We start from the raw sequence: 26,035 nt of genomic DNA on the forward strand, positions 1-26,035 counted from the left end.
CTCCTGGGGGGCCTGGATGGGGTCCCTATCCCTGGAGATGGGGCTTTTCACACAGCCCAGGGATGTCCTTTGCAGGGCATAGTCATCATCACAGGGTCCCTGCTGGGGGCAGGACCCCAAGGGCTGACCCACCACAAGTCTGTGCAGTCTGGTCTCCTCTGACCTGCTCCTGGAGCTGAAGGGTGTGGGAGAAGAATGCGATCCTGGGATTAACCCCAGGGGCTCTGGTGACAAGGGGGAGACTTCCCCCTATCCTCACCCTTCCCCTTCACCAACCGGGAGGGCAGGATTTGTGCAGCTGCTGTTGGTGTGCCTGGCACCAGGCAGGCAGCCAGCTCTGGGGCTCCAGTTGCTGGTGATGCAAATGGGGCTGGGCATCCTCAGCCAGGGGCTGAGGCATCCTCAGCCTGGGCTCCCCAGCCACAGAGGATGCTCTTATTGAGATCAAGCTAGAGGAAAGATGCCATCCCTTTGCAGAAGCATGCCGGACTGGATTGCACCAGGCTGGATTTGCACCCCAAATCCCTTCCCTGGACCAGGGAGATGCTCTCTGCCCTTCTCCCACTCCCTGGGTCAGCTCCAGGCTCCTTTTCTTGGTCATTCTAGGCTCTGCTTCTCCCGAAATCCCTGGGGAGTTGCCATGGCTCTTTGGGGGTCTGTGGTTTTCCTGCTTGGGAGCAAGGAGATGTTTCCTCCTCCTCAGCCCGGGCTACTGGGCACGGGACACTTCAAAGGAGATCGGCTTTTCAGCTCCATGAGAACAGGAGCTGGAAGGAGAAGGTCTCGGTGGTTTTTCCGTCGTGCCTGCCAGGTGGAGACAACTCGGACTTTTTGGAGTGCAAAGTTGTGCTTGGGCATTTGTCTGCGTGCAGGCAGAGGGAGGCGATGGAGTCGGGATTAGAGGCCACCTTGGATGCCAGGGAGCTGTGGGTGCAGGCGAGGAGCAGAGGGAGGCCCCTTCTCTCGGGGTTCAGCTCTTGTCTGCCCTGAAGCGTAGCTGAGTTGTGATATCCAGCTGCTCTGTGGTGCAATGAGGGGGGCCCTGCAGCACTCTCCCCTTCAGCAGAGCTTGTGCAGGGGAAAGGGGAGCTCTGGGGAGCTGAGCCCTGGGTCTTCGAAACCTGGGGCTGTCAGCGTGTCCAAGGTCAGATTGTGTCCTGCTGTCACTGCTCTGCTTGTGCTGGTGAGTGGGCAACGCTGCCCTGTGGTTTCTCCTGGGGGTACCTGGGATGGGGAAGGAGATGGGGCAGAGAGCTGGGGGAAAATGCCACAGCGTGAGGAGGAAGGGCTGCCTTGTTTGCCACCAGCCCCCCTTCCACCCCAGCCATGCTGCGGGACGTAGGGTCAGGAGCCATATCGGAGCTCCTCCACCAGCCCCTTGCCCCGGAGTATTTAGAGCGTTGCCACAAATGCCACAACACGGTCAGGTCTCAGCCAGCGCCTGCCCGCAGGAGGCTCGTCCCTCGCCCTCGGCTTTCAGCGGCATGGTTTTCATTAGCGTGTTTTCTTTGTCGCACTGTGCAGAGTCTTGGGTTGGGGGGGGGGGGGCTGTGTTTTATAAATCCAATTAGTCTTGTTATTCAAATCACCCTGCCTTTCTGCTGAAAGTCGCTGGAGTCGGAGCCTGGCGCACACAAAGCCTTTCCCTTTTGAGTTAACTCAAACCAGATCGGATCCACCGGGTTGCAAAAAGCTCAGAAGGGGGGAGAAGGGGAGGGCAGGAAGGAGTTAAGAGCAGGAAACTCTTTTTCTCCTTGGGATGGGGGCCTGAAAGCTTTTAACCCTTGAAGGGATGTGCTGAGGAACCCAAGCTGAGAACTGGCAGACTCGGGGCATGTGTGGAAGCTGGGAGTGTGGGGTGGAGGGGGCTGCACTCGTTGGGGGCTTTCCCCGGCTTCTGGAGAGCAAAGGGGATTGTGCACGGCAGAACAAGGAGGGATGGAGACCAGTCAGGTGGGCTGGAAGGGTAGTCACCCCTCCCCATCACACCCAGGGGCTCAAAGAGAGTTGTGGGAAGAGAGGGGCTCCAGGGCCGATCCACCCCTGAGGGATATCAGCATTGAACCAGGGGTAATGGGAAGGCTGTGGTGTGTTTGGTGAGGGGGTGGCTCAGGGTGAGGAAAGGATGAAAATCCATATTTGACTCCTCTTCACGTTACCTAAGGTCCCCAGCACCCTTCTGTGTGTGACTGCTCACAAAGGGCCATTCCAGAGGTGTCTGTATGGTGACAGTGGTGCTGGCTCCATCCAGCCTGGATTGGACTCTCTTGCCCCTTTGGGTCTTGCTGGGCATCGCCCAAATCCAGGATGGATCCTGCCCTCTGGAAAGCCCCACTCCCAGGGTGGGATGGAAAGGTGCTGGAAACTGCCCCAAAGCAGAGAACATCACTGATGTAGGGCTAAAATGGGGAGATACTGTGATTCTTACCAAAGTAGGGGTGACCCCTGAGAAGGGAGACTCGGGGGACTGTCAGTGTATAGGGAGCAGGGAGGTGAGTGGAGTGGGTGCGTGTGTGAGGAAGCACACAGGTCCCTGCTCCTGGGGACAGAGGAAGGATTAATCAAAGTGTGACTGGTGCCAGCATGATTTGAAGTGTGGGAGGAGATGGCTCATGGGGGTATGTGTGACAGCAGCATGGAGTATTTCAGTCCCATCACAAGGATGGGGTGAGTGATGCCTGTGGGTGAGGTTGGATCCTGCCAGTGCTGGGGCTCCAGCTCTCTTGGCTGAAGTCAGGAGCCAGGTTTCAGGCTCTTTCCAGAAGACACCCCTGAGAAGGTTTCCAGGACAGTAACATGGACTTTAGCCTGAAGAAAGCTGTGCCACAGCAGTGAACAGCCAGCTAGCTATCCTGTTTTTCTTCCCCTTGTTCTTCATTAGGAAGCATGTTTCTGTATTGACTTGGGGAAATCCCTGCCAGATTTACATCTTTTCCACTCCATGGGCCAGGGAGCATTTCCTGATGGAATGATGGATAACTGTGGAGTCAGGAGTTCCAGGTGATGCTGTGTGAGGGCTGGTTGTCCCTTTATAATAAGAGACATCAGAAAGTTGCACACCATGTGATGGAGGTGCTGGAGCAGCTGAAATTTTTCCATCCCAAAGCCCCTTGGTGGTTTTGGAACAAGCTCAAAAATATTGCTGTTCTCTGCTCATCCTGACACATTGCTTGGTACCCTCCTGGGGCAGGGCCAGGGCAGTGGAGCAGGTACAGATATGGAGGAAGTACAAGGATGGAGGAGCTAATTCCTTTCTGTTGCAACCACCAACTCCCAGTCCTCAGGAACAAGACATGGACTGGTGTTTGCTACAGAGAGTTTGAGGGAACACAACAGGAACTTTTTATAGTTTATGGGGCTTTCTACAGGTTTTGCAGTACCACTCTGGAGGTCAGGTGATAGCAAGCTCATCAAGAGGCAGTTTTGGGGGGGATTTCAGTTGTGGCTGCAGGGATGAATGAGCAGGCACCGGCAAACACAGCGGCAGCAGACTGTCTGGTACCACCTCTGTGGCAGCAGGTGATGTGGTCTCCTGAGGATGCTCTGAAACAAACTTTTCTGGGGAATAACCCAAAGTCCCCAAGGGTGGGAGCGCCAGCCAGGGGTTTGGATGTGGCCACCAATAGCCCAGAGGCCTGGATAACCACCAGGCCATCCTCAGGACAGGGTGGCCATGCAAGCAGGGGTGTGATGTTCCTGGGACACTGCAGCAGCACAATTGCCTGCTTCACCTCCAGGTCTCTCTGTCTGAAAGGCTGATGAAGCTTTTTGCCTGCTTGGACATCCCTGGTATTTATTTTGGATGTTGCTGCTGAATGAGGCATTACAGGAAACACTACATAATTTTACACTTTCCCCTGTCTCCTTTGGGTCTGGAAGAGGGCTCTGGCCCAGGACACATGCAGGGCCAAAATGGGATTGTGATGGGCTAAGCCTGATGGGGCAGGTGGAATAGGACTGATGGTGCAGCAAGGACATGGAGACCAAGAGGGCATTTCTATCCCTTCCAGAACCTCCTAGGGCAGCAAGGGTGGGCAGACATGAGAAAGTCCTGAACTCCCAGGCCTTTGCTAGTGAAGTGCTTGTGTCCTTGCAGGCACGGTGTGTTTTTCTCCAGAGTCTTGCTTTGGGGTTTTTCTGTTGGGGTTTTGGGGTTTGCCATTTTCCCTAGGCTCCCTGGGATGTTCCAGTCTCTTCCTGGCTTTCTGGGTGTTTCTTTTCCCTGGGGCTGTGCTGGAATGGCCATGCTCCGGGGCTGGACTGTCTCACTAGGCTAGCAGGATCAGGAACACAATGTCTCAGTCTTTTGTTGAACATCAAAAAAGTGAAGCAATTCTAACACATGGTGAGTCCACACCATGAGCCTCCCTCTGTGTCAGTCCTCAGAGGATATGAATTGCATTGCCTCCAGCTGCTGGCTGCTCCAGCTCCCCAGCTAATTTAGGGGCAGGTTGTTGGGATTTTCCAAGCTAAACACCACAGTCATCTTTGTCCTTCCTTTCTCATATGCCTTCCCCCTAATAAATGAGGGTCTGGCAGCACTTCACCCACAGCCTGGAGGTCCTAATATTAGCCCAGGCTTGCTGGTTTTGGTGATCAGCATCTCTTTTGGGAGAGGTATTGCCCAAAGAGGTGATGGCCTGGAAAGGCCAGAGGATGAGTTATTGTCATCACATTTGTCCCCATGGGAAGCCATGTCTCCTGCACATCCTGGGTAGGGATCTGACTGGCCAACAGGGAAAGACCCCCAGCCTGTACCTAATGGGGACCCCATCATGGTGGAGGAGCCGGATGCCACCGTGGCACCCCAGGGAGCCCCAGGGAGGGTTGTGCCTTAACGTGCTACGTGTGCATCCTGGCAAGGTGAGCAGGTTCTCACTAGCCCCACAGCTCTAGCAGCAGTGCATGCCCTGGCTTGGCAGGAGCCTCTTCCACCTGGCATGGCTGGGTGAAACCTGTCACCTTGGAAAATGCCGCCAGCAACTCCCTTGCAGGCCCTTCCACAGCCCCAAATGGCCCCCAGTCGCTCTGAGCTGACTTCCTGGGAACCCAGCACCAGACTGTGGGAAGTCTGTTTTGGTGCTGGTACTTCAGGGCAAAACTTTTGGGCTTCCTGGGGCTTTCCTTGCTGCATCTTGGATGTGGGAAACCCCAGGGCAGTGCTGGGATGCAGGGAGCTGAATCCATGCTGATCTTGGGGATGCTGGGGGTTGAGCCTCTTGCTAGGGCTGTGATGAAGCTAAAGCCAAATTCAGGTTTTCTGCTTTTTTAAAATGTATTTCTGGGAGGGAGTCCAGCTGTCCACCATGGGAGAGTTTGTGCAGGCTGAGCAGCACAGGGCGGCCCCAGCCAGGGCAAGGGTCTGGCAAGAGAAGGGTCAGATTTTGGCACCATGCATGGTGGGGCAGTCTTGTAGAGCAGACGACAACGAGGTCGTGCCTTGGTCATGCCTGGGAACAGCTTGTCCATCACTCCTGAGGCCGGGCAGCCCTGCCGGCTGCAGGGAGTCGTGGTGGCCCCGCTGCCACCCCGCGGGCAGCTGGTGTGGACGTGCGGGGCTCCACAGCCCTAACCTTTTCCAACCAGACAGAATAACAATGCCGGCTCGCTGGGGTATAATGGCCGGTGTTTGCTTGAGATACAAAGGCACAGAGCTTTCACATGAGGTAATAACTGATAAGTTTCACTCTCATTCACTGCTCCGCTTGCCAGCAGCACCGAGGCCGGCAGCGGCCACCACTCGCCTTGGCCGGGCTGCCGGGACGTGCCATCAGCCCCTCGGCCCCGTGGTCCCTGCTGCAGCATTGTCCCCCACTTGCCCTCAGCTTGCTGTGACCACACAGCCCCACAGTAGCCCCTGCTGGGGCAGTTCAGGCCCCCTCCCACGTGTGTGGAGTGGGGGACAGGGTGGGGTGATGCGGGTTGTGGGGTGAGTCCCTAACCCCGGGACTGGAGCGGCACAGTCTGCTAGTCCCTGCCTTGAAGGTGCCTTTTGCACCCCCCTGGGGGCATCAGACAGGGCTTGAACTCACTGCACCTCCCCTGCCCTGCACACACTGTCCCCCAGGCCTGCTGCCCACAAGCTGGGTGGGTGCAGGGCAGCTGCCTGCCTGGTTTCCTGATGGGATCCATGGAGCTGTGTCACATCCTGTGCCCCCGTGCTCTGGGACCTCAGAGCTTTATCATCCAAAACCACTTTAAGCACCTTTGGGAGGCTCAGTCTTGCCGCTGGCAGGGCAGGATGCAGGGAAGCTGAGGGCTCGGTTTTAAAAGAGAGTGGCCATCTATAACTAGGGAGGAAGAGACTTGAAGGTTTCCAAGAGACAAACCCAGGAGATGCCAGCTCAATCACAAGCAAGGCACTAACCCTGCTACTTCAGCATCCTGCCCCAGCAGCAGCCCACCTCTTTCCTCCACTGCCCCCTTCACCTCTTTCTTGGCTGCCTGTCCCTCTTTGCTGAGGTCTGGTTCTCCCTCTCCTTTGCTGGACAAACACAGCCAAACCGACCTTCCCCCTGCCTGGGGGGAGCTGTAGACATTCCTCCAGGCACTGCAGCATCTGAAGGAGGTGGGAACCCATCAGTCCTGATCTTGGGTGGTGTATTTCCCAACCAGAGGTATGGAGGGCTCAGTAGAAGACTGGAGAAGCTGAAGGACGGGTGGGGCAAGACCACATGCATTGTGACCCAGTTAGCAGATGGGTATCTACTGTGGAAAGAGATGTTTTTTACCTTATTTATGGTAACAAATCTGTCTCGCTCCCCTCTATTCCCCCCAAGCATTGCTTGTGTCCTCAGGTTAAATGCCCAGACAGCTCCTGATGCCTGAGCAATGTCAAAGTGAGTGAGACTCTGGCCTAACTCTGGGTGCTGCTGCTGCAATCGGGACACTTCCAAGCATGCTCAGAAGCTCCAGAACAAACTTGTGGCCTCTCTCTGCTTTCGAGCAAATCCTCGTGCTGTGCAGGTCAAGCCTCTGGACAACAGTAGGGAGGCAGAGGCAGAGCACCCTGCTGATCTCCATCCCACCACCACAGCCTATAACCTGAAACATTCAGCATCAACAAGAGGTGACATTCAGGCTGGCAGGGGTGATTTTCCACCAGCAGTGTTGGTTCACACCAGGTGGGCTGTGGGAAGCGGATGGAGGTGTCAGAGGAAGCTCTGCTCCCACCCAGGGTTTCCCCTGTTGAGTCATCCAGGGGTGGCTCCAGCCTTTGGCCAGTCACTTCTGATTAACACTGATGTAAACGAGCACTGGGCAGGCCCTTACTCCTCAACGAAACCTCAATGGCAAAGGAGCCAAAACCTTTGTAAGTGGGGTGCACCCAGCCAAGGAGCCATCATGGTGCTCTCACCTTGGCCGAGGTGCCACAACATGTTCCAGCCTCCAACGTCGGGGAGCAGCTACCAGTTACTGCCTGGGGGAAGATGGTGAGATAATCCTGTGCTGTGGGAAAGCAAGCTGGGACACCAGGCTGGGCTTGCTGCTACAGGACCCCAGGAAACGAGAGCACAGGGGAAAAGTTTGCCTGTGGACCTGCTCCCTTTTAGAAAGCCCGTGAGTTGCCATGAAGAGTCATGGGAACAGCAGTGAGGCAACTGCTTCTTTCCATTCAGCAGCCACGAGGACAGTGTGGATGGAAGACGGAGCCAAAGGTGAGACTGAAGCAGTCCAGCCCTTTCCTGGGAGGGATTGCATTTGGTGAGACCCTGCATGAGGCTCCGTCTTGCTGCCACCATTGCATGTGGCCTCCTTTGAAAGGTGTGAAGGATGGGCATGTGGCTGGTTCCAGCCATGTGGGACCTGCTGTGTGCCCACGAGATGACAGAAAGGTGACGTATTTGCTGTATCTCTTCTTCCTCTGGGCCAGTGACAGGGCAGAGCACAAGGTGTACAAACACAGGCTCTGCCCCATGGACCAGACCAGATTTCCAGACCCTGGGCCACTGCTGGAAGAAGAAGGCTGAGAAACACTCTGGCAGTCTGCAGGAGCGGTCTGTGCCTGCTGTGGCTGCCATCGGGTGCTTCACCTTCAGCAGCTCCATCTCAGAGGGCTTGCCATGGCTTTGTGGAGGTTCAGCAACCCTGGCTGGGAGCACGGTCATGGGGCTGTTTTGTGTCTAGGAGGGGCTGGCAGCCACAGGTGGTTCTACATGCTGACTAGACATGGCCATGTAGTTTTTATAAGTAACCAATGCCAGGCACTAAGGACACCAGCCTGCAGGGTGAGGAGCAAGCACCATGAGGCAATCCTCTTCCCCATCCTACCTGAAGGGGCAGAATAGACAGTCTGCTCAGCCCCACATTCCTGCCAAACTGGAACGGAGCCTTTCCCCACAGAGCCCTGCTTGGAGACACCAGCTCAGGTCTCTCTAGATCCTCCTCCACCCACTGAGGGGCTGCTCCAGGCAGACAGCTCAAACAGGGTTGACTGGGGATGCCAGTTTATTGCTCTTCAGGATTTTTCCGGCTAAAATTCTTTGGCGAACCCAGCCTGAGTTTGCAGGTAACACCTGGGTGACCAAACCACCTACTCCCAGTCAGCCAGACCCTGGATCTGACCCTGCTATGAAACCCCATGAGAGGTTTGCAGCCACAGAAAGAGCACAGAGTCACAGCCCCAGCCCCTGACTCTGGTCTCATGCTTTAACATCACCCTCTGACACGAAGGCTCTGACTTATCCTGATGGAGATCAGGCCGCTGCTGCTCAGCACCACGAGTCGGTCACTGCTGGGGTGCTATGGTAGGGGTGGGCTGGAGGACCTGCAGGTTGCCTGGTGCCCAACCTCTGGTCCTGGAGGAGCACGAAGAGCTGCATGAGCCGCAGCCCAGGCACCCGCTCTCCTCCGCCTGGGGAAGGCACGTAGGTCTTGAAGGAGGCTTCCTGGCTGCTTTCGGAGGTACGCCTGCCTGCAGAGCTCCGAGTCTCCACTGGGACAATACCAGTCTCAGCTCTTTACAGTATCAAATAGCTGAATTATGCTCCTTTTCCCCTATCCAGCTAGAAACTCTGGCTGAAGCGGGAGCGCCTGCAGTGAACAGGACAGATCACCACGGGGGCCTCGGCCGAGCCTGGCAGGAAGGCGGGAGGCTGAAAGCCGCGGGGGCCAAGGTGTCCGCAGGCCCTGCGGGCTGGGGCAGGCCGGCTCGGCTTGCGGCTGGGATGACACCCACCGCTGCCGGGACACCCTCCCAGCGCCATTCCCAGCTCCGTCCCCAGGCCCGGGCTGCGCCAAAGGGATCCGCAAGCCTCTCGTGTCACTGGGGCTGCCCGAGGGTCGCTCTCCTCCTCCTCCCCCTCCTCCCCCTGCTCCCCCGCCCCGGCGCTGAGGGGCGGGGAGCCAGGACCGCCGCGCTAGGCAGGGAAGCGAGCGCTTCGCGCATGAGGCGTTCTGGGCCCTGCCGCGGCCCGTAGCCGCCTCCGACCCGGAAGTGGACGGTGGGGGCGCTGGGACGTTTAAAAGGCTCGGAGCGGCGCGGCGGGGGGAGCGGCGGGGCCGGTGAGTGGCGGGGCCCGGGGGCGGCGGGGCCGGTCACGGGGGGCTCGGGCGTGGGGAGGGAGCGGCTTCCCCAGCCGGCCCCGGTGGCGCTCAGGCCATGTCAGCCCCGACGGGGCCCGGGCCCGGGGCTTGTCCGCCTGTCAACTCCGGCCTCGGGCTCCGCGGAGCAGCGGCGGTGGCCCAGGCTGCCTCTCGAGGGGGTGATGGGCGCTGCGGGGCACAGCGGCGGCCTCGGCGCTTGGCAGGGGGAGCCGGCGGGCGAGGGGCTGCTCCCGTGCCCTGCGGTGCGGGGGGGCCCTGCGGCCCCGCTCCCGGCCGTGCTGGAGCAGCTGCGCCCGTCCCGGCGGCTGTGGGCGGGCTGGGGCGCTGGGCACCCCTGGAGCGCCGGGCACAGCTTGGTGACAGCAGGTGATGCAGGCCGGTGTCACTCTTCAAATGGAAACAGCCGGGTGTGGGTAACCGGGGCGGTTTCACTCTGGGCCCGGCTCAGCGAGTATCGTCCCTCGGTGCTTCCTCTTTCTTCCTGGCGTTTCACTCATCTGCATCCTTGTCCCATCACCTTGTACTCCCTCCTGCCTCCCAGCTGCTGGGGAGACATCCATTCCTGGCTGCCCAGGGCAAAACTAGTAACAAAGCTGTGATGTGCAGGGGCTTGTGAGCTCCTCTCCTGCGTGTCTGCTCCAGTTACTCATGGGATGAGAGCTGCAGAGATGGCAGAGCAGGTGAGGTCTGAATGTTTATTCTTTACTTGTAAATAAAGATGGCAAACTCCTGTATCCTGGGACCAGTGTTTGGAGAGTAGTCTTGTTGGCTTTTATAAATGTTATCTGCTTCTTTTGAATTGGTGAGGGGAGGAGGTGATGTTCACAGAAAGCTTGCTGCAGGCCTCCCCGTGTGAGGGTTTTGTAATAGTGCTGTAGCAGGTCAGGCTATTGGGAAAGTTTAGCTGTTGGCCAGCAGCAATGGAAAATCTTAGGAAAAAGGATAACAAAGCACACAAAGATTTTCCCCCTCCCCCCTATTTATTCAGGTATTTTTAATTTTTCCTTTGTATTGTGAAACCTCTTCACATCCGTGCTCAAATAGTGAAGTAAATCTCAGTGTAACATGTGTTGTTTCTCTGAAAGGGCCAGAGCAGGCACTCTGAGGAGGAGCCAGTGCTGCCATCCTTGGTCCCTGCTGGATGACACCCTGTTTCCAGGTAGTGTGTGCATGGAGGAGACTGCCTGGGTGCTTGTCCTCTGTGCAACTGCAGGAAAAGGGACAAGAGGGCTGGGTAAGGGTGAAGAAAAATTCTAAGCGTGGTGGGAAGAGAGTAAAATTTATTTTATGCTGAGCTCTGTATTCATTCCTGCCAACACCCCTGTCCTCAGGGAGGTGGAGAGAGAGAGAGGTTAAATGGCCAGTATCCTTTCAGCTTCAAGTCCAGTGACCCTCAGTTCTTGCACAGAAGAGGTGAGAGTGAGCCCTGAAGTTCTCAAGATGTCAGCTGGGGTGAAGTTCAGCTTCAAACATGTCTTGAAGGAAAAAAAGAGGCATTTTTTATGAGAGCTTGCAGAAGACAGCAGTTGCACTGGGCTCCATGATATTTTTCTTTTCCTCTTTGATGTTCGATATAGAAAAAATCACTATGTCCTGCCCATACCTATATTTTACCTTAATAGTAGCTGAGAACAATTTACTCGATTGTTTTGCTCCAAAAACTGAAAAGCCAGAGCAGCTGAAACAGGATTGAAAGATGCTTGGTCTACTTAAGTTCCACTCTCATGTGGCAAAGGTGGAGGCACAACAACGTCTACAGAACTTGGCACTGGACGGAGAGGCAGCCAGGGTGTCTCAATCACACAAAAAAATATGAGTTCTTGCAAGGCCTTTTTGTCTGTCAGCTGCACTGGGAGTGAGTTTCTGGCTAGGAAGACAAGCTGAAATGGTTAGTCATGGTATTTGAAGCCAATGTCCTATGTAATCCAGAAGTGTCAGTCACTGTGGGAGGGGGGTAACCAGCAGTGTATGATTTTTACTGGAACGTTGCAGTGATTCAGTAAGGATGCAGGTATTTTTGAGGACTCCAAGGTTGGAGATGACAAGGTTTTACTTCTGGTAACAGCTAAACTGATGTGTCTGATGCAGCCTGTCAGGTGCTGCCTTAAGTTGCCTCATTTTTTCAAAGGCAAGGAAGAGTGGATTAAAGGAATCCCTGATACCTGGGGTGTCAGCCTGAGAACAAAAGTCCCTGTTTTGTCTGGTGAATGGGCAGGTATGGCTGATGGGCTGTGGTCGTCCACAGGTCAGTGGTGGGCATTCATTGCAGGGCAGATGTGGAAGCCCTTCCCCCCACTGAAGTGACTTATCAACCCAGAATGTCTGTAATGGTTGATACGTTCTCTGTCATCTTAGCACAATCAATTATTTGACACTTTATTTGAAGAAAATAACCCTTTTTTTCCCCCCCCCTGTGTCTATTTGTAACTCCTTGAAGTTGGGGCCCTTTACTGCACTATGGATCAGCTGGGGTATGTGAGAAGTACTGCTTCTGCTCAAGGTGCCAAAGAGGGTTTGAGCAAGCCCACTGCTCCCCAGAAGAACGCTTATGCCAGGCTGGTGCAGAAGCACCACAGCGGCCGATTCCGGTCCTATTTGAACCACATTGCACAGAAGATGCAGCTAGAAGACAGCACCTCCAATGACCCCAGCTTGGATCTTGACCTGCCCCTGAGGAGAGGCCTGGTGAAGGATAATCCAGCCAGGAATGGGTTGAATGCACAGAGCTATTCACCCATCAGAACATCTCGCCTGGAACACTCCATGCTCGGAGAATTTGAGAACAACAAACCCCAAACCTCTCTGAGCAGATGTCCTCATAAAAAAAATGCTATTGTTAGCCCAGAAGGAGACTTGGAGGTTGAGGAAGACTACTATGTCCATCAGCGTGGAGCTGCAGCTGACCTGTCAAATATGAGTGATGCCCTGGGCTGGAGAGTAACAAACAGCCTGAGACACCGTGCAGCTCTGCAGAAGTCTTCTGGTTCTGATGAAAAGGATGAGGAGGACATGTGGAGGAAGAAACATAAGAAACGAGGCAGGTGTCCTGCCAACACAGATACAGCAGCTGGACACTTGTTGACTGAGCAGTTTAGTGAGGATGTGCTAGCAGTAAATGCCAGGAAAAACAGTCACTTGTCTCCAGGTCAAGTCCAAGGTGAGTTGATGCTAATGAACTGTTTGGTCCATTTGCTACAATTATTGTGGAATTGAATGTGATGTTCTAGTCATGACTGAGTTAACAGGAGCCAGCTCTTCTCTGACCAGTTTAGTCAGCCCTTAGTTACCTGTGGGTGGCTTTGTCCTGTTTTACAAGTAAGCCATCTGGCATGTGGAAATGGCTTCATGTGGAGCCAGCTTGGTGCTGTCGTGACCTAATCCCCTGGTGCAGGCTCTGTCAATGTGGCTGTGCTGCTTCCGGGATCAGCTCAAGACTAGGAGAGCCCAATTTCTGTGGTGTAGAGTCCAAATTAATAAGACTAGTGGATCCAAGCTGACTCGGGGCAGTGACACTTTCCTCTGCATTACCCCTTTGGATCTGGAGTGTTGCTTTGCCTTCCTGGAGGGTCCAAGTCCATCTAAGGCTCAGGGGTTAAGGTGCTTGTATCTAATTCCTGACTCTGGTCAGTGTTGCTGCTAGTAACAGAGACCACATCTTGCAATAGTAAAGTGGATGGGTCTCTTACATGGGGTGTTCCAGGCAAGAAGCCCATTTATGGAGAGAAATAAAATTCTGTGTTAAAAAGCAAACCAAAACAGCATCAACAAGCGACCAAAGCCCAACAGTTTGAGTTTGATCTTGCAGTGTAAGGAGTTAAAACATTCTCTGAATGATGTTTATGGTGAAATACTTGGAGAGCCTGATCTTATGAGCTGCTACTGGAGGAACTTACAAATGTCACCACCATATTAAATTCTCTGTAACAAGTAGGAAAGAGATTGATTTCTCAGCTCAGTAAGATGGGCCTGAGGCCTGTCACAGCTCTTGGATTGGAAATCAAGTAAATGTTTAAATCAATCTTATAAAGCTATGCCCTGTCACTCAAGAGTGGCAAGTAATGTGCATTTTTACAGGGTTTGCAGTATTTTTGGGGCTGTGACAGTAGGTTATGTGCTAAAGTTGCTAAGCTTTCATGAGTTTTTACACAAGAGATCATAGAAGTTGAACACAAGCAGATTATGCTAAAATGTCTTGATGGGCTTGATTCTGAGGAGGTTTTTAATGTATGCTTCATTGTAACACTATTTATTATGCTAGCCTGTTGTTCCAGACTTTGCCACCTTTCCCCCCAGCTTTTGGAGAGCAGGGAAAAGCAGCTACCAGAGATGGAGAGTCTAGAAGGCTTACAGCTTACAGTGAAGACAATAGGTGCCTGTATGGTTTTTAGTTTAAATAAAAATACACTGGCTTTCAGAAGCAAAGCACCTGCAGTTCCCTCTAGCTCTAGCTGGGAGTGGGGTTGCACAAGCCCTTTGAAAACAAGTTGTTTGTTTAGCATGAAGGCTGAGAGCAGAAAATTTTGACTGCCCAGGTGCAAAACTCACACTGTGGGGAAGATTATTGGAAAACCGTTTGTTTAGCAGTGACACCTTCTTCCTGTTCCTCTTGCATGCCTCCTCAGCCACCCTCCTGTGTAGCTGAGACTTGTTACTCTCCAGAACACTTGTAGGAACGTGAAAACAGTTTAGTTTCTTGGGGAGGAAAGAAGTAGGGAAGAAAAAAAAAGTCATTTGATTCAGGAAAATGTCTTTTCTGCTGCTCAGTTTGAGCTTATTTTAGCACTCTTGTTAAGTGAAATGAAGGTTTTACAGTATGTGAGCGCTTAGGTATAAGAACTCACACATCAGAGTCCAGATTAATATTTTCTCACTTCAAAGCTTGTCTTTCTCTCTTGATGCTGATATAAGTCATATTACTTTGCATATGCAGGTGTCTGGTTTGATCAGTTTAAATCAAGGCTTGTGAAGCTGTGATGGCAAGAATTGCTTCTGTCATAGCGGTGAGGCATATCATCTTCTCAGTAGTGACATTTCTTCACAAATTAACTCTGCTCTGACTGTTGTAGGCTTTCCAAAAGGCTTTTTGAGCTAATCTCAAAGCCAAGCATCTCTTTGTTTCTTTTCGTTGTCCTTAACAGCTCTTCAGCTCAGGCTTAGCCATGGTCAGGTTTGCAGTGATCCTAAACTGAAAGTGCTGAAACAGAAGGCAAACATGGAAGGTCAAGAAAACCCTGTGAGTGCCTGGGGCAGGCTGTGGGCAGCGAGAGGCACATCCTTGTTGATGTCCTTCCAGTGGTGCAGCAGTTTCTGTGGCCTTGGGGAAAGGCAGAGTTGGTTTGTGGAGCCCCAAGGAAGTGTTACTGAGCCCCGGAGCTCTCTGCTGCTGGTGTGTTGCTGCCCATGAGAAGCACTGAGGATTGCTTTTGCCATGCTGTGCTATAAGGCCCCAAGACAAGGCTTGAGGGATAGAAATAATTTCACAGCAGACTTCAACAGTCTCCTCTGGTGTTCCATATAGTAACTGCTTTTCCTAAATACTGGAAATTTTGCAGTTGAGAGCTTTGTGTGGGCAAAACCCTGTCCTTCATCTGAAGCATATGACACTGTCATGAAGTTGTGCATTGGATTCATGCTCCAGAATGAGAAGTCTGGGGTTTGGGAAGATGATGCTGCAGATAGATGCATTCCACTGGCTGTTGCTCCCTTTCTGTGCAGCTGTAACCTTTGTGAGAATTGTCATAAAGCCTCCAAACTAGAAAATAATAATAAAAAGCTACTTTAAATTGTGATGCTTATAGTTTTTAATCTCATAATTTTCCCTGATGGTATTTTCCCCTAAATCTTCAATTTTCTAGGTTCTTTGGGTGCTAAAATTTGGTTAAACTTCCTTAACAGTACATCTTTTATGAAGTCCCCTGGGTTGTTTTCTGGTTTTGATAAAAAGACCTTAAGGGTTTTGCCACTTCAATCCAGAGTTAGTAATCAAAATCTCTTGTGAGTCTGACTAATGTTTCTCTCATAAAAGGGCTTAAAGCCCCCTTTTCCTTGAGGACAGAAGTACTGACTCTGCAGCATCTGTCTGTCACATGCCAGTAGTTGAGATTTGCATGGCTGCTAAGTGGAACTTCATCTTGAATATCTGCAGTGCATTGCTTTGTCAGTCAGTAGTTTAGACCAAGTTGCGTGTTTTCTTCAGGTCAGCAAGGTTTTGGTTGCTTTTTGAGTACGTGCACTTCTCAGTCTGTTTTTGAGGGAACAGTGCTGTTTGATAGCACATTCCTGAGTCTGCTGGAAAGTCAAAAAAACAGACATCTACAGAAGAGAATTTCTGAGGATCTTTGGAGCTTTAGTACCAGGGAGTGAGGTGGCTTTACTGATTCCGAAAGCTTGGGTGGAGCAGGGTACTTGGGAGGCTGATTGCTATGAAATAGGTTTAGATTTTGCAAGTCTGGATATACAGTCTCAGTCTGTATCTGCCTCAGGAAGAATGCCACCACTGGAGGTTCCTGTCACTAAAAGCTTCATGGGTTTATGATGTGATGGAGGTATCTTGCCCATCTGTCAGGGTCAGCATGCCCCCTGAGCAGGAACAGACAATTCCTGGGTAACAACAAGCCTCCTCTGAAACAGCATAAGATTTCCACAGCCCTTTCTGATTTATCACCTGTCTGACACTTGGCATTTACTTGCCTAGCCTGTGATACTTAACCAACTTGGGCAGCTTCCATGGAGGAGTGTTGCTGGCAAGCAGGCTGGTGTTTAGCATCACAGCTTTAAAAACAATTATTGCTGTTGGATGGTGGTGGTGTGTTTGTGGCTGCAACCCTGACATTTCAGAGGTTCAGCATAGGTAAAGGAAGTGACCTGGAATGGCTTTCCTGCATGTTTGACAGGTGCACCTTGTCAAGAAATACCAGCCTTGGGAAAATGGTTAAGTCGTAGGGATTTTGTCTTTGTCATACACTGCCATAAATTTTATATTTGCCTTTGTTACTTTGGAGAAAGGACCACAGCTTTTGCTTTTCCCCTTCTTGTAAGGCAAATTTAAGAGAATGCTAATTTTAGTGGTGAGTCTTCCAGTTCTTGTGTGGTGAAATTCAGTATATAAGAGTGCTGTTATCTCCCTATCTGGCACCAATAAATATGGGCCAGTGATCTAGTAAAGGCCACAGATTCAGCTCAATAAATGGAGAATGCTGGTTGCTGTGGAAATCTCTAAAATGTAGCTAACCTTGCCAGGTCCAATGTAACGTTCCTTCAATGACCTTAATCATAGTCATAAGATATGGGAGAGGGGGGAAAACTGGATTTACTGTATGGCCCCATCTGAGAACTACATGAAAAATAGAATGCTCCTTTCTCTAATGGTTTAGCAATGTCATCACAAACATAAATTTTTCTCTTGCTAGAAAAAAATGTTGCATTCCTGAATCTTGTGCAACTCATTTTTTTGGCTAACATCAGCTATAGTATGTGAGTTAATATCTGATGTATCCTCTCTTGGGGAGATGAGATCCTGCCCTTACAGGGACTGTGGTTTGTGTATGTGATCTAATAACTGTCTTCCCTGCCCTTTGCCAGAGTCCTGAGCACACTGTGGTACACTGGGACTGAGTTCTGCAGCAGGAGCCTTGCATCTGGCAGCTAAGGTTTAATCTCCATGAAGTAGCTTCCTTCACCTGCTGACGTTCAGGTGAAAATGTTCATCAGTGGAAACACTTGTTCTTGTTAACCCGCTTTTTTTTAAAAACTATTTTTTTATCTTATCTTCAGCTCCAGTCACTGAAGTTAGGCCCCTGTTACATAGTTCTGGTAACTGTGCCTGGCAGTTTCCTGCTCCTAGGCTAATACAGAATTGAATTAATTTTGAATTAGTTTTTGAGTCTTTTCTTTAATGTGACTTGTCATCGATTTAAGCAACGAAAGTCCTGTTGAGCTCCTTCAGTGTCAGTTTCTTATGAGATTAGGAGTTTGCAGATAAGGTGTGAGTATGGATGCTCATGTGTCAGCATAATAAAATCATGGCACACGTGTAATGGTTTAAAAGCTGTTTAGCTGAACTAATTACATGCAGTAATACTTGGAGAATTGTTGCTGACAGGTGTGCCAGGTTCCTGCAGTGTCATGTTCTGACCCTGTGCTGTTTAATACTTTTGTCAATCATCAGGAAAAAAAGAGGATTGGAAGGGTTTTTTTGTGTGATTTGGAGACCACAGGGGATATTTAATAATGAAGGCAGTTACTGGCAGCAGTCTGGATCACTTGGTGGACTAGGAGTAGGCAAAACAAAATCCATTTATTGGACCAGTGTAGAGCCATGCTAGCAGTGTGGGAAGCAACAGCTTGGAAAAAAGTTTTGATCTTTTGATGGATTAATCAGCTGAACATCCCCCTCCTGTGAAATGTGGCCAAAAGGGTAATGGATGAGCATGGGAATTGGAAGATTGAGTATGGACTGCGTGTGTCTTTGGCACGGCAGCAGCAGCAGCTTCTGGAGTATCATATCCTGTGGTGATGCCCTCTGTTTGGGGTGGATGGTGATGAATTGATGAATACTCAGAGGACTGCCACCAGGAAGATTAAAATGCTGGGATCATGAGTGAATGATTTGAGGAACCCTGCTTTACTTTCCAAAGAGATGCTTGGGGGAAGGGAGCTTTCAGTAAATTGCCTACATGGGGAACAGATGTTCAATAATGAGCTACTCAGTTGAGCAGATTATGATATAACGCATTTGAGGCTAAACAATCCAGGCTTGAAATACAGCACAATTTAGCAACAAGGGTGAATGACCATTGGAACAATTTTACCAAGGCTTGTGGTATGTGGGCTGTCACTGGCATGTTTAAAAGCCCTGATAACAAATTCTTCCCCCAAAATATGCTGTAGTTCAAACAGGAATTAATTTGAAAAAGCTCTGTCCTCTGTGATCCATGAGGTCAGCCAGCCCACACCCCAGTCAGGTCTTGCCTGTTGTTCAGATAATCTCTGAAGTGTCTCCTTCCCCATTGGTACCCAGGTAGGCAGGACAGATGCTTTGCAGCTGCCTTCAGTCACTGATTGAGATTCCTCTCCAGGCTATGACTACTGTAGGGCTTTCACTGCTGCCTTGCTTTCCAGTCTCTACTTCTGCCTCTCTTGTCCCATATTCTGGTCTCCTGTCCTATGTGCTGGCGTTCATCTCTTGCCATCCCACCTCAAGCCCCCTGCTAACTAGTTCCATGAAATGCTGTGGGTTGCATGTCCCATACTCCCTCTTGTGGGAGAATCTGAGCTATGAGGAGTTGAAACTTGGCTGGGGTAGGATGGAAAACAAAATGTTGGGATCTATTGCACAAAATAATGTCTTCTGTGACAAAAATAAGAATTTCCAGGGTGCTGTAGGAAAATATCAACAGTAGCAGATGCAGCCCACAGATGTATGGGGCAGGTCACACCTTGGAGAATATTTCAGGCTCTCTTACAGATACAGGCCTGCAGCAATAATGTTTTTGTTCAGTTTCTATGTTTTTAGTTATTTTCCCCCCACAGTACTAAGGGTTGTGAATGATGTACCTGTTGCACTGAATGGGCAGTATGGGGAACAGTTCTTCAGCAAATTATTATTATGCAACACATTGAATGACCTTGGGATGTGTATGAATCTCAAAGCAGTTCTTTCATTTCTTCAGCTATTAGTGTCTTCCAGGATGTTAGCACCTCCTATCAGGTATGTTGCCTTTCAAAGCCTGTTGACTTCCTCTGATCTTCAAGCAACTTGCTTCCCTCAAACTACTGAAGCCCAGACGAATCAAAGAGAGAACCTCAGCAGTATTATGTGTTGAAGGTGTTTTGCTTGCAGTTTTGAAGACTTCACAGCAGAGTTGCTGAATAAAACAAAAAGCAAAAGGAAGCTGCTTTGGGAGGATGGAAGGATGAGGGGGCAGTGAAAGCAGCCCTGACCCACATCCTGAGACAGGAATGGAAGCCTGGAGGAGTGCAGTCATCAGGCGGAGTAGGTAGTTAGGAGGTCATGAGCAGGGTGGAGCAGGTTCACAGAGAGTCCTGAAAACCAGAAGAGATGTATCCCCTCCCTGACAACGCCACTGTGCTGCTGCACACAGCTGGAGCACAGTAACTGTTTTCATAAACTTTTAGTCTATTGCTACTAAATGAGTTTCGTCACCAACCCTTAGTTCAGTGCCTGGAATGGTATCTTTGGCTCTTGCTCTCATGTAGTATTCCTACAACACAAACCCTGCTGAGGAATTGAATAAAACTGCAATTACTGTCTGAGTTCCTGAAGTCAAAATCCTGCAGGCATCAGGATGCTTGGAAGTGTTTTGGAAGAGGAAGTGTGGTGTCGTGGGCACATGATCTTGGCGGTCAGAGGCAGTTTCCACAGCATTGTTTTCTGCAGCAGAAAGAATCCATTGTGCATTCTTCTTCGTTTCAGTTTTTCAAAGCATAGGCCCTTTCAGAAAGCCAAAGTCAGCAAGAACATTTTCATTTTCCCTAGTTCCATGTTGAAATCTAGGGACATTCAGCACAAGAGTTGTAAATAAGTACCTGCAGCTTAAAACAAAAGAGCAGTAGTAACATGTGCTTCCTACCATGTACATGCTTCCCATGCCATTTTCATGGGTCTGGAAATGAGCATCTGCCTCTGCTTCTGACTTTCCTGAATATCCATGGACACATTTTTTGCTACCTTGTTCTTTGCTGCAGTGTAAGGCAAGAAGAGCTTAAAAAAGAGGCATGAGAGTTTTTTAATAACACAACATGGAATTTTAAAGAATGTATTATTTAAAAAAAAATTCTGCTAATTTGAAGACAGAGCCTCCCTTTTCTGGCACTGTCACCTCCAAAAAGCAGCTCATGGCTCTGTGAACTCACTCACAGACATGGACAGCCTGTATTTCCCCCTCCAGGAGTCACTGGCTGGGGGGCAGGCTGCCTTTCTGCAGCCAGCTTGTCCCTTATGTGGCAAGGATTCCCTTTGTGCTTTTTTTTTTTTCTTTTTTCTTCGATCTCCAACTCTTCCATGCAGATTTTGACAGACTTTCTGCCAAAAATGTTTAGAAAAATCACCTTCTCCAAAGAAGCAGGGTGAGACAGCTCTGCAGATTTGTTCCTGGGTATGCAGATGGCTGGCAGCTGGGTTGTGCCCTGGTGCATGACAAGCTGCTGGCTGGCACCAGTGGAGCTGTGTTACGTTGTACAGGGTTGCTGGTAACCAGTTGGGCTAGAGGGACTAGTTGCTCTGAATCACTCCTGAAGTCACATTTAAGGGCTGTGTGGTTGTCTTCTAATTTTGTTTTGATTTGTCTTGATGGTGGAAGGTTACAGCTCAGATTTATGTTCTGGCTGGGCCCTGGTGGCTCATTGTAATGGGTCAGTTAGGGGAAACTGGTGGGCAGAGGAGCTGGTTCTGGGAGCTGGATTTCAATACATCATCCACTAAGTTCAGGACATTTGCATAGCATTTTCATTTTGGCTGAGCCCATGCATGTAAAAGTAGATCTGCATTGTTTCTCTTCTTGGAATGACTGTTTAATTAACATTAAACTTAATTATGCCATCTGCCATCTGCCTAAATCCCTACAGTGCTGTCATATCGCTGTCCTTTTCCACTTCCCTCAAGATACTCCCTTTCCCGGAAGTTTGCCCTACTTTTCAGTCATTAAGATAACTTCAAATCATTCTCATCCTCGGCAATTTTTGGGGAGAACTCACAATAACACTGCAGGAACCCTCTTTAGCACTATGGTCAGGCTTGGACTGAGCACAGACGTGTGCTGCAGACCCTCCTGTTAAGGATTCTTTGAGTTTACATTTCATCAGAGAAGAAGGATCATTTCTTATTTGCTTGTGATAATGTGATCTCTGACTTTCTCTTAGACCCCAGACTGAGCATCTGATATACTGCCTACCAGGTTTATCTCCTGAAAGTCTCTTTGCTGCCATGAAACCTCACTGAGCTGATAGCGTATCTCCAAGTCTTGCCTTTTCACTCCTACATCTTCCAACAAATTCTTTCCCATTACATCCTCATTTCTCTCTATTGCTTTGTCTTTAATCTTGAGCCATCGACTTTATTTAACCTCTTTGCTTCAAGATAGTGTAAAATGCATTGAGGTGGTTCTGTTCCAAGGCTAGCAAAGAGCTCTGAACTCATTTAATTCATGCTGAGAGCAGTGTTGAAGCACAGCTGTTCCTAGCACAGGCTGGAGCAGAGCTGAGCTCATGGGGTTTTGGTCCTGTTATTTGGGCTCTAGCATAGAGTTTTGCTTGAGACATATTCCAAGAAGTGTCTTTTTTTCTTCCTGGTACAGAACTCTTTCCCTGAGCTGCTATACCAACAGCTGTCTTTGTGTATTGCCTTTTAAAAGGAAATAGAACAAAAAGTATTTGGCTGTTACCATCAGAGGGATGTTTAATCTCTTAAATCTGCAAAATATTTTTCAAAACATAAATAGCTAGTTACTTCTGGCCTGTCTGTGACCAGTGTTTCTGTTGACATAACTCACATTTGAGATCACTTCAGTGGTGTTTTGCCTGTTGTTTTTTGCCTGTGTGTGGTAATTTGATCCCAGATATTGTAGTAGTCATTGAAGTGCTTGGAGTTCTTGAGTTAGTCACTTACATAATATGGCATATACTGGGTGTCACTTATGTGTTAGAAATTAAAAAACAATCTGAGAAATGTATTTTGGCTTTTAGAGTTTTAGAGGAAATTATTTTAGAGGTTTCTCTGAGCAGAAGAAAATATCAAATAGCTTTTAAATTACTTGTTTAAGCATATGAAAGGGAAAGATGTGGGGATCCTAGCAAAACCACCCTAATGTTAATGCAGTTTGTACTGGCAAGGCACACTTTTGCTTTAGGGTTTATTTGACTTGGGAGAATGAAACAAATAGTTGCCTGGTACAGCAGTGTCAATACTAGCTCTGTGCCTGTCTGGAGTTACCAGCCAGAAACTGTGTCCCCACCCAGCTCATCAAAGCTGGCAGTGTTAGATTCACCGAAGGACCTGGCATGGGCTGCTCAGGGGCTATGTAGGATTTGGGATTTTTTGGGTCCTAAGCATCCTTGCAAAGTAAGGCAGAGTTTGTCAGCTTAGCTCTTGTTTTGAGGCTATTAACATGCCTGTTGCACATCAGCATCCTTAGTAGCTCATGAAGTTGCAGGTAGGACTTCCTGGCAGGTCATGGGGAGTATTTGTTTGCTGAAAGACCAGATCTGATGGTTTTTAAAATTTGCTTTGCCAACTCTGCCAGGAGCCAAGGGCCAGTTTGAACTTGTACATCTGCGAGATGATGCCTTGGGCTGCCACATGCTTGGACTCTTAATTCCTTGAGTGTCTAGTAAGGATGAATAGGAACATGTTTTATTTAGCTTTCTTGCTATGCTTAACCTAGTCTGATTTAAATGGGAGTGTAGGACTAAGGAGGGGTTGGCATCAGAGTAGTTCTCATTGCCTTTAGTTGGTTAATTCCTGCCTTTGGAGATAGGGTAATGTTGGGTGACCCTTCACTTGGTAGCTGCCCTGCCTTCTAGCTCATGGTTGCATCTTTAGTGTTTTCCTAAGTGCATATGGGTTGCCATAAGGAAATAAACATTAGGGAATCTCTTGAAAAGTTTGAAGGAAATTGGTTTATCTCTTTGAAATGTCTCAGCAATGAAATGAAGCATGGTAGAATTATGGACAAGTATTTAGTAACTGTGTTGAGAGTGTCTCATTAACTGATAACAGTTTTTTCTGTTGCATGTTATTGGTTCTGGGGATATGCTTCTGTTTCTTTTCATGCTTATGCTAACTGTAAAGTGGGAGTATTTGAAAGTTTCCTTGGCGTATCTAGATCATCATCTAATGCTGGAAAATCTTCTTAGCCAGTAGCAGAGTTAGTATCAGTCATGGGCCAGTAAAGGTAAACAGTAGGTGGAAGTGTTTTGTGTTGGAAAAGTTTGTAACAATATTGTTCCATACAATGTGTTCAATCTGATTCCTTTTTTTTTTTAAACTTAAAAGGAGCCATTGGGTGTTGGGAGAGCTGTCAGTAAGATGAGAGTCCTGAACCTGTTGTGATGCTCTCACAGTCCTGCCCACCCCAGGGAGCTGGGTTAAATATAAATAATGTAGATGGTAACAAAGCTGAAAGTTTACTTAAAGGTTGGGTGCCTAATGACAAGGTAGATGCCAAGAGGAAAGCTATACCAAGATGTCTGTATCTTGGAATTCACTTAGTCTCTCCAGTAAAACCAATTCTTTCTGGATTCTGGATGGGAGGTATCCGAGGAGTAATGGATGTGCTGATGAAAATTCAGTGAGGAATACTTCTGTGCTGCTGGTAATCAAGTAGCTTGTCAGATGTTAGAGGGCAGTTAGAAATGTTTTATTTTGGGTAAATAAAATTGAGCATCTTGGTTCTTTCTTGTGTAAAGTAATATGCAAATTTTAATATAAAATTAAAGACTTTCTGGCCTTCTAACTTCATGTTTAGTTGAATATTTTAGTTGATTTAGTTGACCATCTAGTTGATCAACTGACTAATAGCTTTAAATTTAATTAAATGCGGTACTTTTCAAAAGCTAAACTATAGTGATTTAGTATAAATTATGTCAAATATGCTGATTTAGAACATCTAGCCTCCTCTCTTACTGTAAGGCAGATCAATTATTCTGGGAAGCTGCCTGCATGCCTTTTTTTTTTTTTCCAAAATAAGGAAAGATTAATAGGTACTTAGGTTTGAAGACCAAAGTGCGCCATTGTATGATGTCATCATTGTCGAGATGAAGTGTGATGGTTTGGATTCTAGAGCTCCAGTGTTGTTCTTCCAGCAGAGCTCAACCAGCTGCTGCTGCCTGATGCCAGACTGAGCTCCTGGTTTGGAGCCAGCCCCCAGCTCCATCCTTTCTGCTCCTTTCCCTGGTGCCCATGTTGAGAATAAAAGTGTCACTGATGGGGACTGTTCTGAAAGCCTATGAATGCCACCCACTTTTCATGCCTTTCTGGCTGTGGTGGGAGTTGTGCTTCCCCTTGGCTATTTTGAAGGGGTTCCCTGCTCTGTGTGTTGAATTGCTGGTCCTATTTAGGTGCCCCTCTGTCACCTTTGTGGGGAGCCTCCTTGCCTAATACAGGTGTTAGGCTTGTTTAAACCCAAGTTTCTTCCAGGTGACTTCAGGTAATGAACAGTAAACCTCCTTTCCTCAAATTGTTACTCCTGTATTGTTTTCCACTGGAAATGGCAGAACATCTAGAAATCCTGGGCAACTGGTTTGAGGAATCATCTGAGGGGCCAGATAAACATACCCAAACACGTTGTGTTTACTGTGTGTTGTGTTTACATCTGTGTCTTGCATTAGAATTGCTCTGTGTTCAAGGCTGAGTGGTTCTGCACATGTAGGCATGTTTGGTGCTTTGTGGTTGCTTCAATCCTCCCATCAGGAGGTATCCTTCAACCTCAGCTCTCAGTCACTGCACTTCAGTCTTTCTTCTACTGAAGTTATTTTTTAAAAATTATATTTATTTACTATGTTATTTATTCATTGGTTATTTTAATGCCTAGAATGTTTTACTACTTTGTGTGACATCTTACCCAAAAAGATTTTGTTGTATCTTACAAATCACACAACTGTAACACTATAGAAGCCAGACTTCTGATATGCCTGGTGCTGAAATAAGAGTTTAAGTTTGTGATAGCAGTTATTTCAGAAAGGATAGTCTCAATATATCCTGTGCTGTCTATAGATTAATCAAGTTACAGTTTGCTTTGTGGCATGATGGCTCTTTATCCATCGACTATTAATGCTGGGCAGCAGGGACAGCAGGACCAGCCCCATGTGTGAAGTATTTCTGACCTCCAGTTTTAGGGAACAGGTGCATTACAGAAGCAAATACTGAATCTAGTTGAAACAGATGGCAACCTGTAGTTAGCTCTCTTTCTTGTGAAAGAGAAAAAGCAGAAATTACAGTCATGCAGAATTTGGTGTGTTCCAGTTGAATGCTAATTGTGACAGTTGTCTGTGGCTTTGTAACAGGGGTGGTTTTGTTTAGCCATAAATGTCATGGCCAGTGGAGTCAAATACTTATCCAAAGTAGCTGTGTGTAAACTGGCTTGCAAACCAGCTATCTGGAAGCAGGGCTTGTTCATCTGAGTAAATTTTTTCTTTGAGTTTGTGTCTAAGTGGATGAAAAATCCTACCAGAGAGGAAGCCAAAGGCTGAACTATTAGAAAAGTGCAAGTGCCTCTCTGCTCTCCTACCTTTCAGCAGAGAAAGGTGCTTCTGCACCCTTTGCTGTTGCTGTGCATTATTTTTGGCAGTAGTGGCCCCAAACCTCCTGAACGCATGGCCATGGCAAGTGCTGGGGCAGCTCTGCTCTGCAGTACCTAATTCTGGCTCTCAGCTCACTTCCCAACTCGCCAGACACTTTTTTCTTTTTTTTTCTCCTCTGCATTTTATTTGTCTTTTTTTTTTCAGCTCCTTCTTAATTTCATGTTAAGGTTTA

The 26,035-nt window shown here is 48.9% G+C and overlaps 1 protein-coding gene across 2 annotated transcripts in view; it reads left to right on the plus strand.

Annotated features, from left to right (window-relative positions):
• The first annotated feature begins 9,463 nt into the window (after positions 1-9,463).
• The window catches only part of DIS3L2 (DIS3 like 3'-5' exoribonuclease 2), a 185,461-nt gene continuing 168,889 nt past the window's right edge, over positions 9,464-26,035 (plus strand). Inside the window, exons 1-2 of one of the 2 annotated variants that reach the window (XM_051626781.1) lie at positions 10,597-10,705; positions 11,984-12,703. In XM_051626781.1, coding sequence (XP_051482741.1) covers positions 10,612-10,705; positions 11,984-12,703 — 814 coding nt within the window. In that variant the 5' untranslated portion in view covers positions 10,597-10,611. Of the gene's footprint in view, positions 9,505-10,596; positions 10,706-11,983; positions 12,704-26,035 lie in introns of those variants that run through there. The other variant, XM_051626783.1, reaches the window with a different exon arrangement.

This window comes from Apus apus, chromosome 8, assembly GCF_020740795.1.
Source record: "Apus apus isolate bApuApu2 chromosome 8, bApuApu2.pri.cur, whole genome shotgun sequence".
Classification (NCBI taxonomy): domain Eukaryota; kingdom Metazoa; phylum Chordata; class Aves; order Apodiformes; family Apodidae; genus Apus; species Apus apus.